Below are 21862 nucleotides of genomic sequence, written 5' to 3' on the forward strand. Positions count from 1 at the left end.
CATTGTCTGGTGGTGATCCACCCTTGTGTGATAAATGTGGCGAGCCTCTCACTGTGCTTCACATCCTATGCAAGGTACGGAACTACAAGCTGACAGAAAAATGCATTTTCTATTATCATGAAGTGCAACAGACAAGGACGTAGAAGAAAGGACACAGCGCGTCCACTTGGAAAAGCGCTGTGTCCTTGTCGGTTTTCTTCTACGTCCTTGTCTGTCGCGCTTACTCACTATTCATGGACGCAAACCAACTAGCCCACCAACGTGTTTCAGCAATGTTCTGTTATCATACCGGCATGAAATTACACGCCATCCTTTATGTTCATAGGCAGGGAACCTCCTTTTAAATATTAGTCACTCCTTGGATTTTTCAAGGATGTACGTACTTTTAACGTTATATTCCCAGGGAATCCGTAGCACAGCCTCTCAACAACGGTTGCTGCTGCAGAAGTTGTATTAAAGAGAACACCTGCCTCCATGCCTTTGGGCTCAAAGGCCTTGAGGAAGCATTCATGCTATTTACAATTTCTCACTTGTTGAAATCGTCATCACCTGTCTTCCATTCAACACCCATAGACACTGCCATTAATTTATGCTACGCATAACTTTTACACTTGGATATAGCAGGTGATTTTGGGCCGCTTTACGGCCATATTACATTCTATCATGTAAATCATTGGTCAACGCTAACACCACACGATGAGGGCATTTTTTGACCACACCTGGCCCTTGCGCCACCAAAACGCACGAATCATTATGGCCGTGCAAGTGGTCTTCTCTGCAGCATATACGATTTGTCAGTATGATGTGCTTTGGTGAAAAGCTGAAACGCTTCTGCACAGTGAAGCATAAAACTCACTTTGTTCGATGTACTATGAATGTAGTTTACAGGATTCCTGAAGTGCTTGTTACATTGGGCAGGCTGGCGGATGCTTTAATGAGCACTTGGTGAACATGCATCTAATTCATGCCGCAGCACTGAAGGTTTCGCCTGTCAACATTTAGAAGGTTTAGTTTTGAAACACTGCTTTGATTCAGAGGCATAAAGATTATTGCTCTCGAGTCACTATTGAAGCAGAGAAAAGCACACGCATGTATCAGTGAGCCATCACCATGAGACCGCAAATGGCATGCATGTGTGTCATCAGCTTTGTTGTCACAAGTTTTTTTGTTTTTTTTATATCCACTAACTTGCATATTTAGTGTCTTTTCAGTTTTCCCCATGTATATGTAGGAGGTGTTAATAATAAACCTGCTGTCATGTGTGCTGCAAACCTAGGATAATGAAACCCAACTGACCATCCTGCCTAGAGCCTTTGGAGTGCCCCTGTGTTGGGTGCATAAGCCATCTGCTTGATATTTGCACCTGTTGCCAATGAGCATGATATAATATGAACGTGGTTAGTGCAACAGTAGTAACAATTTCTGCTGTTTTACATGCCAAAACCGCGATGTGATTACCAGGCATGCCATAGTGGGGAAATTCTGGATTCCACCTGGGTTTCTTGTTGTTGATGTAAAACAGCAAAAACCCATTGAAATGCGGCCGCTGTTGCCTGGAATTGGATGCGCAAAGACTTAGAAATAAGGGACCCATAGTTAAGAGAACGCAAAGACTCTATGTAAATGTGTAAAAAGGATGTGTTCTAGGAACTTTGGTTTTAAATCTCGTTATTGGCGGAAAACTTTTGGTGATTGCTCACCATCAAATGGACCAGTGGCAGATGCTTGTTGTGTCCACATTTGCAAGGCCATTAAATTGAACCGACGTTGCTTAATTTGCCGTGTAGATTCTACAACGACGACCCTAAAAAAATGAAGTTATATTCATGGCTATGCCATCTGGCTGATGCGCTGTACAACAGCCTTTGTCTCTTGTAGCAGCTATAAGCATCCATCTGCACTCACGTTTGCACAGACGGCAGGTGGATGGTCCTGGTGCAGGCCATCATTTAGGAACTGTCAACATGGTAGACAGCAAATGGCATGCTTTACAATTGGTGCCTTGACTGTGCTGTGCCACAGATTGACCTAAGGAGAACCACCTGCCACATATGTGGGGAAACCCATTGTTTTCTGGTGGAGAAAAGAAATCTTCCAATTGCCATGATACAAAATTTATTGCATTTAAACTGAACCTAAAACTTCAGTGGACTTTATGACAACTTGAGTGTTTCTTCATCTATGCAACATTCTTTTGATAAGAACGTACCTTCATGTATGAACATAGCTGTGACGTGTGCTGGCATATTGAGTTTGAGCCCCCTTGTAGATTGAAATGCAACATTTTAAGGCCAATAATGCACATACTTTTGTTTCCACTGTTTTCAGTGCGTCATATCGACATCATTTTGACTCTGAACACTTGCATCTGAGCCAACGTTACCTTTAGCAGCCAGATTCCTAGCAACATGATGCAGTGTCAAGCGACTGCGCATACCAGTCGTTAAACTAAAAGTTTTGATGCAATTGGTAAGCACTGTCTCGATTCCTAGGTTCCAGAGTAACTGAGTGCTCGCAGCATTCTTGTTATGCAATAAAAACATGCCAAGTATCTGGTTTTCTTCCACAAAATTTATTAGCAAGTTTTCTAACATTCTAGTTGATATTTGTTTACAGTATCAAAAAACTTAAAAAGGGGAGGGTGTCCCATGAAATGCTTTCATGTCCACCAGTGGTTATGGGCCCCTGTTAAGCATCGGATGAGCATCTCATATTGTTGGATATTACAGTGTTGTGTTTGAGTACTTTTGTGGTTGATTCAAGGGCTTCGTCTGTTGCAGACGAGAACAAAGTTTGGAGATTGGTTCCGGCACTCGCCCCTACAAGAAGCACATTGTGCGGCCCCTGATTAAGGCCCAAGAGCGGTTTGGGAAGAAACGCTCTTATCAACTTCCTTCGGACCCTCCCAGGTGTGGTGTTGCTCCATCTCATTTCCTTGGCTTTCTTCTGCCTTGCTGCCCTCTGTGCTACTAGGGTGGAGACCGTGGAGAATTGCGCATATGCGCCAGTGTTGCAGTGCATGCTGCTCGTCTGTTACCTCCATGCCAATGAGCATGCCATTCACCAGGACTTGGTCAATTGATGGTGACAGTAGATGAAGCAGCATGGCAGCTGGGATCCCCAAGGCGCAGCACTCTTTCCGAATTACAGGGGCCGCCCTGTAATTGCCATGGCCATGGCAAAAGCACCATGGCAAAAGCACCGCAAAAGCGGTGCTTTTGCCATGGCTGTCTCTGCAATAAAAACTGCTCGTGCTTCCGGTACTATAACCCACTGTTGTAGGCTGGATGTTATGACAAAAAAAACGATTCACTTCCACCCTTCCTTAGTGTTATGCTGAGCAATTGCACGTGTCCCCATTCCTGGGCACAGACACTTAATTACAGTGCCTTAAACTGTGAAAGATGTATAGGTGCATTTTGCATAGTGCCACTAAAGGGCTGCAAAGGAGACAGCTGAACTATGTCAAGAGGTTACTGCGGTGTAGCGCTGCAAACTACTGAAATTATCATTCAGGCCTCTTGAAGAAAAGATGGACACCTTGTCGATGTGAAAAAAAAAAATGGAAGACTGAAGACCATGGATATTGAAAGGGATTGGTTGGTAACAACTTTATTGGTAGTCCTGCAGAGCTTTTGCCGACCAGGGCTACACAAGGGATTCACTAATTATTATTACTACAGCTGATCCTTTCATGACTGCCAAAGACACCTGTGAGCAAGTGATTGTGCCTCTCTGTTGCCATCAGTCATCGGTAGAAAGGATCTTAATTATGCCTAAGTATTTGTGTGGGCTCCACAGAAAGTGCCACAGATGTGTGCGCCTTGTGTGCGTTGTGAAAAAGTCGGTCCCAGAAGGGTGTACCTTTCTGCAGCAGACACGAGTGACGTGTCTGGAAGCGGCTATATTCCAGGCATTTTCACTAAAGGATTCTTAAAGGGACAGTAAAGGCAAATTTTAAGTCGACGTTGATTGCTGAAATAACATTCCAGAAACCTCGTAGTGCTTGTTTCGTGCCAAGGGAATGCTGATTTTGTAAGAAAATCAAGTTTTCATGGTCTGCACAGCGTTAGTGCACTTAAAATTGCCCGCCTGAAAAGGCCTTCTGACGTAGTGTTTGCCTGACCCAACGTTGCCCGCCTTTACTGCCTGGCAGCCAACGCTGCGGTTTCTGCTCTGAAGGGCACACTACAAGCTTTGCCCAAGTTGCGGTTGATCTCGTAATTCTCTGCACAAAAATTCAGCAAGCACACGCGCAGATTTCTTGGTATGGCACACAGCCACATCGGCGTAGGGGTTTATTTGTAGCACCCATTGGAAAGTCACATCGGTTTTTTTGCTGCAGAGGCTGTTGCTCAAGTGGCACACACCATTCAGGCACCCGTCAAAATAACAAGGACGTGGCATTTAGTCGAACTTTCCGTTAGAGCAACTTTGATGAGCGTGAAAAGCACACGCAACAGTATGCGACCTCGCGAGCGGAAAGGAGCTCGGTGAAAACGTAGCTTTTAAGCCACCCGTGCCGTTCTCCTTGGAACGCCAATTTCTTTCATCCATGAATAAAGTACACAAACGCACAAGCAGCATTTTATTACGCCTTGTAATGCACGGAATATTATTTTTTTACTATGAGTAGTAGTGATTCATTGTACTCGAGACGTTGTCGGGTCATTTCAAAACGTGCCACTGGTGGCGCATACCGTGTCCCTACATTTACCTTAATAGGCGTTCTGAAACATGCACCTTTCAGTCTGACATAAATTGTCATTTGCCTTTAGTTTCCCTTTAAAATGTTTTTAAGAAAACATTGCTGATCTGTAGACGAAGCTCATGTAAACATGTGAGCCAAATAATATTTCATACTATGCAACACCGCATTTACAATACTGGGAGCAAGCAGGCCCAACAGGTGTTGGCTGATTTCTTGATTGCTAGAACATTCTTTGCATGTAGTAATATAGGATACTGCTACTTTTTATTAAATAAGTGAAAAGTGTTCCTGTCTCCTGTGCAAAGAAAAAACAAAAAAATGTGTTTGGTATTTGCTTCTGCAGTCTCAAATGACATGATAATGTTACATTTTCACATGCACTCATGCAAGATGGGTATTCTACATATGTGATCTTTTAAATTGAGTTGGCCACTCATGCTCACCAATGCATTAAGATGCTTAGAATAACAGAGAGCTGAGCTAGCTGGTAAGTATTCATTCGCCCTCCGCCATAGATGGGTTAACCCGCCTGCAGAGGTCTAGCACATCCTCAGTGTAACGGGAAATGTCTCGCCAGGCTGCTGTGCTCGGTGGCGTAGACACTGGTCAGCGCGGAGCTTGCGGACCTCTGGTCGGCCGAATGCTTCGGTTAGGAGGGTCTTGAAGGCTGACCAGTTGGGGATGGCGAGCTGAGCTAGCTGGTAAGTATTCATTCTAAAAAGACAGGGCGTGCAAACACGGACACAAGAAAAAAGTCAGGACACCACAAACGCCGACTAACAACTGAAGAGACGCACAACGGCTGAAAAGAAAGAAGGCACGAAAACTTATCTGCGCATGCCCATGCAACAGGCGAACCTATCAATCCGGCACGCGTGGCGGTCTACGTGGAAGATAACTGTTAAGGCATTTGATTTCATCTTTATGCAAGTTAATGCAAGTAATCGACGGTTGGCTCACGCATGCACTACCACTATTCTCGATATGCCATGCTTCAATCATCAGGCGCGTTTCTTCATTTCTATGCCGGTACAACACTGCGCATTCATCGTATTTTGGCGTGCACTTACAATGTCGACAATGTAAAGATAGATTAGAAGGTGAGCCTCCTGTTAGCGATCTCTTATGTTCCAACAATCTCTGGTTAATGCATCGGCCCGTCTGTCCTACGTAGAAGCAGCCGCAGCTGAAAGGGACCTTATACACCACACTCGTACGGCAATCAGTGAATTTGTTGGTGTGTTTTACGAAACAAATATCGGTCTGCTTCTTGTCTTTTACTCGCTCGTTCTTCCTCTGCACAGTGGCACAAATCTTACCTAGTTTATTGGCAGCCGTGAAAACAACATTAACGCCGTATCTACTTCCTACTTTAAATATTCCTTCTTTAAATGTTCCTTCTTTAAATGTTCCTTCTTTAAATGTTCAGCGACCGTGGCCACTGCATCACGAGGATACCCTACATCTAAAAGACGTGTAACCTGTGCGTTAAAGCTATCACTCATTTTATGCTCACACGACTTGGGCCAAAATGAGTGATAGCTTTAACGCACAGGTTACACGTCTTTTAGATGTAGGGTATCCTCGTGATGCAGTGGCCACGGTCGCTGAACGTTTAAAGAAGTCTATTGCGTAAAGTCCGAGCATGGTTGCAGAAAGCGATAGGAAGAAACGTGTCGTAGGTATACCGTACATTCATTGCGTATCTCACAGGCTAAAGAAAGTAGGAAGTAGATACGGCGTTAATGTTGTTTTCACGGCTGCCAATAAACTAGGTAAGATTTGTGCCACTGTGCAGAGGAAGAACGAGCGAGTAAAAGACAAGAAGCAGACCGATATTTGTTTCGTAAAACACACCAACAAATTCACTGATTGCCGTACGAGTGTGGTGTATAAGGTCCCTTTCAGCTGCGGCCGCTTCTACGTAGGACAAACGGGCCGATGCATTAACCAGAGATTGTTGGGACATAAGAGATCGCTAACAGGAGGCTCACCTTCTAATCTTATCTTTACATTGTCGAGATTGTAAGTGCATGCCAAAATTCGATGAATGCGCAGTGTTGTACAGTCATAGAAATGAAGAAACGCGCCTGATGATTGAAGCATGGCATATCGAGAATAGTGGTAGCGCATGCGTGAGCCAACCATCGATTAACTTGCATAAAGATGAAATCAAATGCCTTAACAGTTATCTTCCATGTAGACCGCCACGCGTGCCGAATTGATAGGTTCGCCTGTTGCATGGGCATGCGCAGATAAGTTTTCGTGCCTTCTTTCTTTTCAGCCGTTGTGCATCTCTTCAGTTGTTAGTCGGCATTTGTGGTGTCCTGACTTCTTTCTTGTGTCCGTGTGTGCACGCCCCGTCTTTTTAGAATGCATTAAGATGGTAAACTGAGCTAGTTGGTTGGTGTTCATGATGAAATTTCGTGCAGTGGTCATGAGAAGGAAAAGGATGGAAGAAACGACGAAAAGAGGTGCTGACTTTCCACTCAAGTTTATTTTGAAAAGCAAGTAGAAGGGAAGGAAAACCAGGTCATAATCACTATCATGTGGAGCTGCAAGATGTTCATTAAAAACAGTATTGATAAGAAAACTTGAAGGTGTCGTGCCCTCATCTGACACCTGCACGCATGCTGAGTGGATAGTTATGTTCTTTGTCCCATAATCGTGAAGGGTGCTAATCTTGTGGCTCCACGTGAGAGTAATTATGGCCTTGTTTTTCTTCCCGTCTACTTGGTTTTCAATATAAACTTCAGTTAAGCCCATCAATGCATTGGTGTCAGCGCCTCTTCTCATCGTTTCTTCTGTCCTTGTCCTTCTTCTGAGCGGTGCACGAAATTTCATCATGAACACCAATTCACATCTCCCAAACGACACGTATGCTTGCTTGCCAGTGCACCCCTAGCTCTTATCTATGCGTGTGGCACCTCACGAGGCTTGGCAGACATTGCGTTGTATTCAGATGATTGAAACCACTTATGAATGTACAGTCTGGATTTGGCTACTATCGATTGGTAAAGCTGGACAAAAGAAGTCTGTACTAATCCTGCGTAGTGTGAAGCCTGCAACAACCGTGTTCATTGGTCTTTGTGGACGATGAAGCTCCAAGCACGTCATGACATCTCAAGTTTTTCTAAAGTTCAGAGGCCTATTTGTGCAAAGAAAAAAAGGCAGAGAAAATGCTTAAAATGTGATGCACACTGATGTTACTTTTGGGCAGAAAACATAAATTCTGGTTTTCTTTTACGTTAGTGAGAATGAAAGATTTTTCATTTTTGTTATCATGTGGACAACCTTGCATTTTCATTTCATACCATGCTGATAGGAACATTGGCAGTGAATAGTCAATCTGCAATGGTACATGCCTGCTGTTTAAGAAGCACTCTCCAGACAGCAGAAATTAAAGCAATAAAATTCTGTTATGAATCTCCAAGCCTCAACAGAGGTGCTGGAAAGACCATGTGTAGTAGTAGTTTCCACTAAAGTATAAAATCAAAAAGCAAGAAATGAAAGTCACAGTTTCGCTGCAAAGGCAAAGGAATGAATGCAGTAGTAAAAAATTTGAATCTCATAACAAGTAAGGCTAGCAGCCAACACCTTTGTACTGCATCCAGGCAAACACAGCATGTGTGTAGGTGTTAGCTGATCCCTGCCAAGATAGGAGGGGCACCTGGTCAATCCGTTCCTGCCAGAAAACTGTGATCCCTTGCACGCTTTGACTGCCATGTAGAGTATATACAGTTCGTGTTATCGCTGGAAACACAAAGATAGTCAAGAGAGCGACAGTAACTTCGTGGTAGGGCAGGCGATCAAAAAATCTTGTGAGCACAAGAAAGATAGTGCACTTACTATGCAGGTCGCTAAACTTCTGAAGTGCGGATACCCAAAGACACTAATTATCTCGGTCTGTGAAAAAGTGCTTTCATAAATCTGCGGCAAAGGTAAACCGGACAAAGCTGACAGCAAGGAATACAAGAAGGTGGCTGTCATCCCGTACGTACATGGGGTATCGCATGGGCTCAAAAAAACAGGAGCGGGTTGAAAGTAATTTTGTCAGCTCCAGGCAAACTGCGCGGGCTGTGCAAGAAAGCAAATGCTGAGCAGGTGTCTCGGGCGAGGTTAAGCATGGGTACAAATATGCAGAGTGCTCAAATCCCTCTTACATGTGGCAAGACATACGTCAGCCAAACCGGCCAATGCCCGAACAAAAGACTGTGGCATCATGAAAATTTGGTAGGTAAGTTGACGCTTTCTGGTAATTTAGCTGTTCTGAGTGTAAGTGCACACCATGTCTTCAGAAGACGAAGAATGTGGGAAAGAGAGGGAAAAAACGACAAGTGATGGAAGCGTTTTTTATGAATGAGAGAATGGGCCACGATTGTGTAAGCGCACCTTCACTTTCCATAGGTTCAGACACTGTTAAGTTTTTAAACGAGTGGTTTGGCACACACTGATGAATTGCTTCATGTCTTGAAGGCACGTGCTCACTGGGGCGGTCACACTGTTTTGTGTCATTGCACACGTCGCCTTTCATTCTGTACGTATGGGACGAGTGAAAGCGATTGAATAAAAGGTGTTAGTGCACAGAATCCTTGTCCTTTTTTGTGTTCTTGTGTCATTCATCTCTGTGCATCTATGCAGTGCATCGTTACCCTTCAGATTGCCATACCAACTAACCCCAGTGGAAGCACTTTTAACCTCTTAATCTTGCAGTCTTTTTATGAGCTTGCAGCTGACCAATAATCCCTCGCATACTACCTGAAGGCATCAAGTCTGCCGGAACGAGACCCTTGCAACGAATCAACGAAGGAATTGATCAAGCACTGGTTTTCATTGTTATGTGCAACCTAATAAAACCACCAGCAGACCAAAGAACGTTTAGGAGAAAGGAAGCTGCCAGCTCGTAAAAAGATCAAATGTGACACCTGCTGTCTTCCACACCCTCCAACAAGCTAAGAGGGATAATCTAAGAGGGACGTTGCAATTGTGCTTGTGGTGACCAAGTAGCATGGGCATATTTATGAAAGAGAGATAAAAGGGCTCCACGGGTGGTTAGTGGATGGAGTGAAAGTCGGAACTGCTTTAACTGGGTGACACTGCACTTGTTGTTGTTATAGCAAAAGTACTTTATTAAATTGAGAAAGAAATGTACATGCGTTTTTATGGAAGCAGGAAATAGAACCAAAATGCTCTTTGCATACCAAGGATTTTACAGGAAAATATTTTTATCATTCAAGTTGTCTGAATGCAGTGCACTGTGCTGTGCAGTCCCGAACCCATCGAGCAGGCAGCAGGGTCGCCATCCAGCAAAGGCCGCTCTCGGAGGATCACACACCGTCGCAGTGGCTCCAGCAGCAGCAGCAGCTGCCGTATGGTTGACAGTGAGACGCAGACAGATGCAGTGGAACTCTCACCCCAAAGTGAGGAGGAGGACTTGAACAGCAACCAGGCTCCAGCTCGCTCGTTGTTGCACACAAAGAGCATTCTGGAGGACTGCCCTGCCCTGCCATTGCGCAGCAAGCGAGCCATGAGTGACAGTGATGAGTCGCCCACCTGCCCCCCCCAGCAGGTATTTTGTGACACTTTGTACACTAGTGGATAAGAGATGTCAGCAATGGGGAAACCAGAGGCAGAAAACTAAGCCCCTCATGTCAAAATGTTTGGAAATATTGTGCGAACCTATGTTGGCACCGATTTTCAAAAGTCATCCAACAGTGAAAAGGAGCATCTGTTAACATGTGACCGAAGAACTAAAAGAAGCTCTGCTGACAATTGTGTAAGTCGGGCACATCCTTTGTTACAATGTTCAGGAATTCAGGTAATGGAAGCAATACCACTGACACTGGAATGCTTGTTTTTATTTATTCGTGATCAAGTTTGATTCCATGTAGGAACCAGATTAGGTAATCCTGGTTGTGACGTACCTGGGATGAGGTAATCCCATGTACGTCACAGAAAGATCCCGGCGAATTGCAGTCACCTAAGACGCATTTGCATTTAGCCCTTGTAAATAACACCAATGTGCTGGTTTCATTGGGACAAATTATGAAGTGCCACTGTTCGTAAGAGACCAAATGCATGGTAAGTGAAGCAGCTTGGTCCGCGTAATGCATAAAAAGTAGAGCTGTGCAAATAGCAAAATTTTGGGTGCGAAGCGAATTCGAATATTGAAGTGTGAGTGCAAATCGAATCGGATATTTTTCGAATATTTCTCGAATATTTCTAGAATATTTTTCGAATACTTCGAAGCAAAATTGCAGAAAAAAAAGTTAGAGAGGATTCCTAAGCATACTCTTATGAGATAGCAACATGAAAGTGTTTCTCTTCGCTATATTGATGAAGCACTGGCGGGGTGGTGTTTCATAGTTGTATTAACAAGAATGAGGGAATGTAGAGGCCGAATTCTATTTACCCAGGTGAAAATTTCCTGCTGGTTCGCTACTGGTTCCAGTAGTGATGGTTTATTAGCACATTCCCAGCAGCTACTGGAACCAGTAGGTGATGGAACCAGTAGGTGATGGAACCAGTAGGTGATGGAACCAGTAGGTGATGGAACCAGTAGGGATGGACCAGCAGGCGATGGAACCAGTAGGTGATGGAACCAGCAGGCCACGGAACCAATAGCTGCTGGTTCCAGCGCAATTGGCTCCCCTCAAGAGCTTGTAGTTCCATTGATGTAGCTTTTTCAAAATTCCATTAAGAACACGTATAACACAGAAAGGTCCATTTGAAGTAATATATTTCATCTGAAAAATCTTTGTATACACTTGAAATAGTTCATTTTTCCAGCTTCAGTTTGCGATTGACATTTTGAATCTTTTTGGACAGAGATCCGCAGGAGGCCTTGATCCACTCAGTGGTGTTTGTGTTGTTGAAGGCACCCGAGTGACGCGCAGGCAATCTGTAACAAAATAAAAGGTTTGATTGCCCATGCAGATCATGACTGCAGACATCTAACTTTTGCATAGCCATTAATTCCCTCAACAAAGTAGATTTAAACATATTGTTACGCTTGCGACCGTTAAGGCTAGAAGGGGCCGTTTATTACGTCGTGAAGGTGAGCTCAGGAGCGGCCGGCTAGTTAGAGGTTTTCACCTCGTATTCTCCCTTTCTAACCCGGAGCGGCAAGCACGATCACTGGTCTTCTTTGTTTTCGTCCATATGCGCAACAATGTTAATTCTTTTTGTTGCACGGAGACAGAGCTCCTTACACAAACCGGTATGTGTGCTTCGCGCATATATATACATCGCGTACTACACCAAGGTGCAATGACACTGCGCTTAATAAAGCACAGAAGCGGTCGCGACAGACGTTCGCTACATATTTGAAATATATAAGTGCAACACTTACCGACAAATGGAAGAATGAGAGCTGAGGAAATCTGTGTCCCTCGATCGGCACTGTCAACACGCCGCATAGTACAGCACCAAAAACCACTCGGATATGCTGCTATTGACTCGTTACACTTTCCACAGATGAAACTGAACAAAAACTATTACATGTTAATTAATGCCGCACAGGTTCTGCTAGTATATACTCGCTACTTCGCTGCACGAGCGAGCACACACATGCAAAGAAGGCATCACGACTAGCCGTCATGTGCTGTACGAAGCTACGGCGCTATGCGATGTCATGATAATTTATACAGTGTATGGGCCACCATTGTAATGCTGGTACACGTAAATAAAAAATTCAACTTTTTCACAATGTAGTATTTATATTATAAAGTTGGTCACTATTTAGCAATAGCGTCGGAAAACATCAAGAAAAGATACGAGACTAATGCTACTGAGATGTCAACAAAAATGACCTCACTTAGCAATGCCGCGTTCTTTACGGCGGTGTTCGCTTCAGTTCGCTGCTGTCCGATCGTGGCAGCTGAGGATATGGTGAATGTTCATAACAAGAAGCTCCTTTTCGCAGGGAAGTAACCGCTATGCCGTGAACACTACCTGTTTGCGCAACGATTAAGTATGACCAAACTTTAGTTGGACGTTTACATTAGCACTATGAGACGTGTCGGTCTACAGGAAAGGTCGAATAAAAGTGCGTTTTTTTCCCGGCGATATGTTCTTTCCCTGTCGTACTGGGCACTTTAGATCTCTGTTGTAAAATGTGCACTATGTACAGTGTGATGAAGATTATGATCTTATGAAACACCATGCTATGTACGTCACTTGTTTATAGCGCACTGTAATGCAGCTGGAGTTGTTTTTGTACTTCAAGAGAGGAAAATTTTCTGCTAGCACATTATTTCCCAACTGAAACTGGAAAATTTTCCAGCTGAAAATATGACTTCCCGACTCTGAAAATGCCCTTACAAGCTAGGAATGGTTCTTATTTCCAATTCCAAGCCAGAGCGATTTCTAGCTGAAACGATGCTTGAAAGAGGATTTGCAGCTGTTAATTCACACCGATTTCATATGTGCATTGCTAGAACCAGTTCAAGCCAACTGAAAACCAGCAGGTTACCTGGTGGTTCCAGCAGCATCCTAGGAGAAAACCAGTATCTTGCTGGAACCAGTACACAAAACCAGTAGGCACCCTGCTGGAACCAGTACAGTCAGCAGGATGCTTGCTGGGACCAGCATAAAACCAGCAAGCACCCTGCTGGAACCAGCAGAGGACCAGTAAGCATCCTGCTGGAACCAGTACAACCAACAGGAAACCAGCAGCTGTCCTGCTGGTTCCACCAGAAACCAGCACAAACCAGCAGAAAGCCAGCAGGAAATTTTCACCTGGGTATGCACATGACTTGGTGCAACCAAAGTGTTGCCGACAACACTTTACACGTGATAGGCAAAGATGCCATTTCCTCAGCCTCTCATCCTCTTTCAACTTCTGTGGAAGCCCAACTGATGTGGCGGACAAGGGTGTGCTCCGTTCAAGTCCGGAGTTCCAAATCTGCCTCGTAGACGTCGATATATAAGAACATCTAAAATTTTGGATGCTAAAAAGCTTCGGCGTCTGATTTTTCGGACTTCCTGCCCAAATTTCAGGCCCAAAACAGCATTAATTGAGCCTCCAACTCTGCCAGGTCTTTCATCTCCATGTTGGAACCAGCGTTTTCTCGAGTTAGTACATTTGCGACCGTAGGGAACTTGAAAGGCAGCTTTGCCGCAATACCGGGGTGTGATGAGGTGAAACATATCAAAAATCTAGGGACCACTTCCAATCGGACGTTGACTGTGTCTTGACAAAGTTCGACTGTAACGGAGCTTGAAAGGCAGCTTTGCCGCATTACCGGAGTGTGATGAGGTGAAGCATATTGAAAATTTAGGGACCACTTTCAATCGGACGTTGATTGTGTCTTGGCAAAGTTCGGCCGTAGCGGATCTTGAAAGGCAGCTTTGCCGCAAAGCGGAGGTATGATGAGGTGAAGCATATTGAAAATCTAGGGACCACTTCTAATCTGACGTTGACCGTTTCTTGGCTATGTTCGACCGCAACGGAGCTTGAAAGGCAGCTTTGCCGCAATACGGGAGTGTAATGAGGTGAAGCATATTGAATATCTGAAGGGGGCACTTTCAGTTGGACGTTGACTGTATTTGTTTTTGTTAAGTTTCAATAGTTCGAAAAATAAAATTCCAGTGCGAATCGAATAGCAAACACTATTCGAAAAATATTCGAAATTTCGAATATTCGCACACACCTAATAAAAAGGTGTGTTAAGTACGGTCATGGTTAAACGTAGCTTATGCCACTTTATGTAATACTTCATGTAATTCGTGATCTCGTACTGATACGTGCGCTAAAACGCTTCAACTGTGAAGCCGAGGATCAGATTATTGAATGTGCTGGAAGAAACGAAAATGTGAGCATTGCAGTTTCGGCACTTCTCTGCGTGCAAATGGGCGGAATAAATCCAGTGATTCCACTCCTGCGCCAACTGCGCCAGAGTGCGCCAAATTGTATTTACTGCGCCATCCTGATAATATCGACGAAATTTGCGCCAAACTGCGCCAAAGTCTCTGGTTTGGGGGCGTCTATCACCGGCAATCGCACCGCCGGCGCGTCAGAACATGTGCAGCTCGATCTTGGGGCTGCCAATAAAGTCGCAATTATGGACCAAGAATTATTCCGCTGAATAAATAGCTCTCGCACGTGCGTTCCGAGTAAGCCACGATGCCATGCACGGTGCCGACGCAGCTTCTGTTCTGCAAGTCGGCTCGACAGCAAAACGCGCTCTCCGCAGATGCTCGTGACGTCTAGGCCTATCGGTAGCGAGAAAGTGCGACGACGATTCATCGGCGGGCATCGTCTGTTCCAGAAACGCTGCTGATAGCTCGTTTCAAGCGTCGCACGGCACGTAAGGAAAGCAATGTTCAGTAATAACTACATGAGTGCCGCTAAAATGTCTGTCACTTCTGTTTCCGGACATCGCGGAATGAAATCTGGGATCGCTCGCAGTAGATATATGGGACAATATCGAATTTTCCTTGCTTCGCGTTTATGGAAGAGCACGCGAACGGTGGAAACGCGTTGACACTTTTCCTCAGATATACTTTATCCATGGATCTTCATCCAGAACAGCTTTTTCGTAATTCCTTCCGCCAGCACGTCTGAGTTTGTAATCACTCTGCGGTAAATACCCCCTAAAAGGCCCCGCCCTTTCGAGCTCACGTGCTAGGGTTCCAATTCGAATTTTTTGCTTGCTTTTTTTTAAAAATGTCATCTCATTAGTAAAATCATATCTCCTGGTCGGAGCAGCCGCAAATGTGCAGCTGTCAGTAGCGGGCCCGTCGCGCCGTCGCTGACGGCCCACATTGAAGCGGCTATGCCATGTTACACGTCCGCCCGTCGCTTTCGGAGGTCAATCCGCCTCGTGCATCGGTATGGTGGCGCCACCGCTCGGCTCCCCTGGTGACTAGCGAGGAGAAAGGAAGATGTGCCCTCTCCCAACCCCCCATAGGATCCCATGCATTTTGATTGAAGTTTGCAATTCCGTTGCGCAGAAACAAACTAGCGCCATCTGTTGACAACACACCACACCGACGATGGAACACCTCTTCTTGCTTCCACCGCTCTGCAATGTCGTTAGTTAACCTCTCTCTGCTTTTTTATATTGTTTTTTCGTTAGCGTAGCAGCGCGCAGGGCTGTTCGCGGAGCGCTCAGAGGCCGCTCAGACGAGCCGACGAGCTGCGAGTGCAGCGTTGCGCTGGTGGGACCCTTGCTGTGGTCGTGCATTGTCAATAGGTTTGGGCGTTTTTGCGGTTGTGTTTCAGTGCTCTCTAAATGTAGGACCGCGAGCCTTAATTCGTTTATTTTCGCGGTTAAACGCCGTTGCTTCTTCCGCCGCACGACGGAAATATCGTTGGCAGATAAGAAGGGTGCATCGCAGCGGAGCTCTTTTTGTTTCCCACGAAGTGCGCGCTGCATATGCGAGTCTCGCCCCGCACAGGCTGCCAAAGCTGCCTCTCCGGCCTAAAAGAAAGGAATACATTTGATCACATTACGAAATACATCGTATAAAAATAATCTACCAGAGAGCAACAAAGAGAACGGCCGCTTACCTTGTTCGTTGCACAGCCCTGATCCACTGTCCTCTTCTGTCATTTTCGTACTTCCTCCAGGGGAATCGGTAGAATATCACCTTTGGCAGCTTTCCTGCGGTGTTTTTATAGCTGTTGTGGCACTCTCCACCACAACAATACACAGAAGTGGCCTTTTTCGACCGTTTATCACTGCGGTCCGCCATGGTGATTAACCTAGTTTGCAGTGGTGAATCGGTCAACCGTGAGCCGGCGCCACCGGCACATCTGTGTTTTGCCACTTTTGCCGTAGATGGCGCCACCTGTCCGTTTCAAAGCAGCAGCGCACGAGGCGGATAGCTAACGGTTAAAAAAACCCAGTTTCGATTAAGAACGAAGCAATGAATGCGATACCAAAAAATTGTATTGTGAAACGAAGACTAGCAGCTAACTCTTTTGGATCCGATCTCGCGTAACGCTGGTGTAAGGGAATATGGCCCCTCGAGGAACCGAATCGTTTTCTTGCTCCGAGTTCTCTAAACACGAAGTAAGCGTTGAGAGCACAGCAAGTTTACGAGCAGTCTCCTGATGCGTCGAGATAGCGCGCGCGCAAGCGACTGCGCCCTTCGAACGATGCAGTCCCCCCCCCCCCCCGGCTTCCGCTCCCCTGGCGTCCCTTCATGCTCCTTAGGAAAGACGGGCGGGGCGTTTCCTAAGTGTTTGATGAGCAATCGATGGCAGGCCCGCACGCGGGAAGGTGTTATCTCATGCGCTGTCCGTGCGACGGAGACAGACAGCCGGCTAGTTTAATCTCCGCTTCAGCCGCGTTCGTCGCCAGCGCTCGCGAGCTTTTACCCGCGGCTAGACTGCGCGTGGTGATGTTATTAATTTGGACTTATACGGAAAATTACGACAACGGTGACGGCAAAAATCCGCCGAGAGTGTCCATATGATTGCTATCGCAAGGGTCAATGTACGGGGCAGATTTTGCACCCCCCCCCCCTCTTAGGTGATTAGAGGGGGGCCGGCCGCCCCCCCCTGTGCGCACGCCTATGTTCCTGAGATGATTTTTTCCATGAGATTTGCAATGAATCGAAATATTTCTAGCCTTCATAAGAGCCCCATAATAGTACTCAGATGCTTGAATGTCAATGCAATATGCTTCTGTATTGCACTCCAGGATGTAAAAGTCGCTGCTCCAAGGTGCTCCCAGATGCAAAATTATCTGCTCCAAAGTGCTCCAAGATGAAAATTTTGCTGCTCCAAAGTGCTCCAAAACGGAAATTTTGCTGCTCCAAAAATTGCTCCACATTAGAAGTCCTTGGTAGCATCGCTGTAAATCGCACGGCTACAAGTCGTTGGAGATTTCTACTTCTGTGATGATGGATGACAGACTTCTCAGCCATGGAGATGTTGAAATATCATGTCTTAATACCAAATGCCATCAGTGTTTTTACTTAAAGGACGACACCCCGCTGGTCGCGAACCGCAAGACTCCCATTGCCATTCCCATTACATTACCGACTTTATTAACGAAGGTGTCGCAATGAAGGACACATAAATGTACATCACACAGCGGCAGCAGAAAGTTCTTTACAGCGCACACACTCAGCAGCCGCGTTGAGTAACTGTTGGCACCACTGCACTGAGCCGAGGCGTGCCGTCAATGCCCCTACTTCACGTTCTCGGCCGCATTTTTACGCACTAGTAAAACAGACAACTCTTTTTAAGATCCTTTTAATAAAGAAAACAAAATACCTGCCACTGCAAACTCGTAACGTGGTAGCCGTTCCGAGGGAGCTATAGACCCTTTCCAAGTTATTGCCTCGGCTGCTATGGGGGTAAGTTGAGGCGGCCTCTCGTGACATTTTTGGTAACTAGACGAGCACGTGACCCCCGAAAGTTGGAGTCACGTGCAGCCGTTGAGAGAGCCGGTATGAGCAGTGTTATGTATGCATAACTTTAGTTTATGACCAGCTGACTTAGCTGGGTACAAGCGTTGCCAAAACCAGGAGGAGGAATGAATAGTTCGTAAGACGCTACTCCACTCACTCCAAGGGCGGCGCCACGGGCGCTCATGGTTGCTGACGTTATTCACTGGTGAATACACAACATCCATTCCCCCTTACGGAATGTAGACCCGGTAACGCCGAGGGGCCTTTCTCTCACGTCGAGGGTATCTAGAAGCCTCGGCTGTTGGAGGTTTTGCTGGAAGAGCTGTGCTCCTGTGAAGGGCTTCCAGGTACATCAGGACCGTCGGGTCCTGGGGCAGGACTGCTAGGTGGACTTGATCCACGTGAAGTGTCACTCACTCTTGGCAGTGGTGGGTCCTGCCCAGTCACAGCGAGGTCACCACCATTGGCTGAGTCCCCACAAGTATCACTGTCAGCTTCACCAAGGTCTAGTGGGCTGGCCCGATTGCAGAGCTGATCAACGTGTCTTCACCATAAGCTACCGTTGGACAGACGAACTTGGTAAAGGGGTCCGGCGACTGAAGCAATGGACCCGGGGACCCACTTGGTGCCAACCTGAGAGTTCTTTGCATACACAGCGTCGCTTGGATAGAAATGCCGAACACGTCGAGAACCATCAATAGAATAATGCTGAAGAGATGATCCAACCATGTGAAAATCAGGATGCAGATGGTCAATGGCTGATCGCAGTCGTCTCCCCATCAAAAGTTCAGCGGGACTTTTCTCTGTAGTTGTACTGGGTAAAATGTGCTGGCCCAGCAAGAAATGAGGCAGCCTGGTGGCCCAGTATCCCTCCAACAACTTACGCAGGACTTCTTTCATTTCCTGAACCATCCTCTCTATCTGACCAGTGGATGACGGGTAATAGGGCGCAAGTGTAATGTGCCGAATTTGGTTTCTGTTTGCAAACTCGGCGAAATCATCTGACGTGAACGCAGTTCCACTGTCCGACACTAACACTTCAGGAATGCCAAAACGAGCAAACATCACCTGCAGTTCTTTAAGAATGGCTCTTGTCATCATTGATTCCATCAGGGAAACTTCCAGCCACTTGGAATGAGAATCGACGACTAGCAGAAACACTTTTTCCTTGAAGGGACCAGCAAAATTTATGTACAAACGTGACCAAAGGTTCTTAGTGAACTCCCATGGGTGCACTGGTGCTTTACTGGGAGCTTACCGAGTTTCTTGGCATACTTGGCAGCCAGCTACCTTGCGCTCTGTGTGATTGTCGATGCCCAGCCACCACTTGGTGCCGCGTGCAAGACCTTTCATCCGTGCTATGCCTGGGTTCGTGGTGTGTAGGATGTCTAGGACCTGGGCCTGTGCGGAACTTGGAATCACAAAATGAGATCCCCACAACACACAATTTCGGTAGGTGGACAGTTCGTTCTTCCTGCCCACAAAAGGACGGAATTCCTTGGGCACTTTCGTGGAAGGCCAACCTTGCAAAATCCAGCGGCGTACTCGTGACAGAACAGGGTCCGTACGCATCAATGCTGCGATCTTGGTACAATCTAGAGGAGCTTCCGGCGCTGCTTCAAGCAGCAGAATGTCTCCCAACGGTGGCTCGTGCTCATCCCTGACAGGAAGCGGAAGATGACTGAAAACGTTGGCATGTAGCAACTTGAAGTCTGGTATGTACACTAGTTCGTAGTTGTATGCAGAAAGTTGCAGACTCTAGCGCAACATCCGAGGTGACAATACGGCAGGAACCAGCTTGGCTTGGTACAAAAGGCCTAGCAATGGCTTGTGGTCTGTCAAGAGTTGAAATTTCCGACCAAAAATATACTGGTGGAATTTCTGAACTCCGAATAGCAAAGCCAGAGCCTCCCTGTCTATCTGCGCATAGTTGCGCTCTGCTTTTGATAAGGTTATTGAGGAGAAGGCCACTGGTCTTTCAACACCATCTTCGCCCACTTGGCTCAATACCGCACCCAGCCCGCACGGAGACGCGTCACAGGCCAGCCTTGTGTCACGTCATAGTGTGCTAAGACGGCTGATGATTCCAGCAGGTTCTTGGCACTCTGGTATGCCTTCGCTTCTGTCTCGGTCCAACTCCATGCCTTGTCCTTGTCCAGGAGGCGGTGAAGTGGTTCCAACACTTGTGACGCTCCTTTCAAGGAGCGTCATAAAAATTTAAGGCTCCCAAGAATCACTGCAGCTCCTTCTTGTTCTTCGGTTCTGGAGCTTGCTTGATGGCTTCCACTTTTTCACGCTAAGGACTTACTCCGTCCTTGTTGACACGGTACCCCAGGTACGTCACTTCCTTGTCCCTGAATGCACACTTCTCGGCGTTCAGGCGAAGCCCCTCGTCTTGGATATGCTGCAGCACTTTGCGCAGCCATTCCTCATGCTCAGCAACGGTTCTTCCACCAAATACAATGTCATCCAAAAAGCACTGAACCCCTTCCAGTCCGTTCAATAGTCCTTCCATATAACGTTGAAAGATGGCTACGGCGACTGCCACACCAAACTGCAATTGTGTCACCTTGAACAGGCCCTTGTGAGTTGTCACAGTCTGCAGCATGGCGGTGTCCTCATCGACACAGAGTTGCTGATAAGCTTGATCCAAGTCCAACAGAGAAAACACTGCACATCCTCCCAGTCTTGCGAGCAGTTGCTCTGTAGTTGGAAGCGGATACGGCTCCCACTTGACGACTGGGTTGAGTGTTCCCTTGTAGTCCCCGCAAATTCTCATCTTTCCGTTCTTTTTCAGAATCGGGACAATCGGCGTCGCCCAGCGGAAATGCTTAATAGGAACGCAAATGCCTTGCTTCACCAACTGTTCGGTGGCTTCCTCCACCTTGGGCAGCAGCGCGAAAGGTACTTGCCATGGCTTGTGAAACTTGGGCGTGTCTTGCTCCTCCATTAAACTCCGCACAGGAAGACCCATGCTCTTGCCCAGCCCAGGTTTGAACACATCTGGATAGTCCTGCAGCAGATTTTTCACGCTCATCACCACCTTGCTTTGGTTGCCTGCAGCTGGTTGGACTTCTCGACTGGAACTCTCGGGAGCTGGAGCTTCTTTGAGCTCGTGTAGTCTTTCCAGTGTGATGCCTAGCGGTCAGAAGCAGTCTCTCCCCAGGATGCTGATTCCTGACCCTTTCATGATGAGCAGAGGTAGTTTCCCCTCTCTACTGTTGTGCTTAGCAGGAACTTCCACTTCGCCCCTACACAAACAGGCTGCTGTGTGTACGTCCGCACTCCCCGGGAACTTGGTTGGAGCGCCTTCTTCGAGAATCCCAGCTTGCTCAATCTCCTCAGGTTGACACTAGAACAAACGGATCCAGAGTGCACTTCCATCGATACCTGGTGTCCATTCACAATGACGTTTGCCATAAATGCTGGCAATCCACTAGCAGTGTGGCAAAGTCCGTACACTCCTGAGTGACCCAAGTTGCCTGGGCACTTATTGCCACTCTTTGCCTTGCTTATTGCCTCTTCCTTTTGACGGCAGGCACGAACAATGTGACCTTTCCGCTTGTAGAAATGACACCCTGCAGAGCGAAAACCGCAGCTCGTAGGGTCATGGTCACCGTTGCAGCGGGAGTGCTGCCCGGTTCTTGACTCCTTGGAACACCCTTTTTCAGCGCCCGGCTTGTCCACCTTTGGTGCTTCATCCATCCGATGTAACTTGGACGCTGCCAGCAACGCCCTACTGATGGTTTCTGTTTGCCGCGTCGCATACTTGCCAGCGACGGC

At 46.6% G+C, this 21862-nt stretch overlaps 1 protein-coding gene across 1 annotated transcript in view; it reads left to right on the top strand.

Annotated features, from left to right (window-relative positions):
- Positions 1-21862, top strand: part of LOC119379502 (mitogen-activated protein kinase kinase kinase 13) — a 419538-nt gene that overhangs the window by 241818 nt on the left and 155858 nt on the right. Inside the window, exons 5-6 of the mRNA XM_037648803.2 lie at positions 2781-2909; positions 9980-10280. Of these exons, the coding sequence (XP_037504731.2) occupies positions 2781-2909; positions 9980-10280 (430 nt within the window). The remainder of the gene's footprint in view (positions 1-2780; positions 2910-9979; positions 10281-21862) is intronic.

This window comes from Rhipicephalus sanguineus, chromosome 1 (assembly GCF_013339695.2).
Source record: "Rhipicephalus sanguineus isolate Rsan-2018 chromosome 1, BIME_Rsan_1.4, whole genome shotgun sequence".
NCBI classification, from domain to species: Eukaryota; Metazoa; Arthropoda; class Arachnida; order Ixodida; family Ixodidae; genus Rhipicephalus; species Rhipicephalus sanguineus.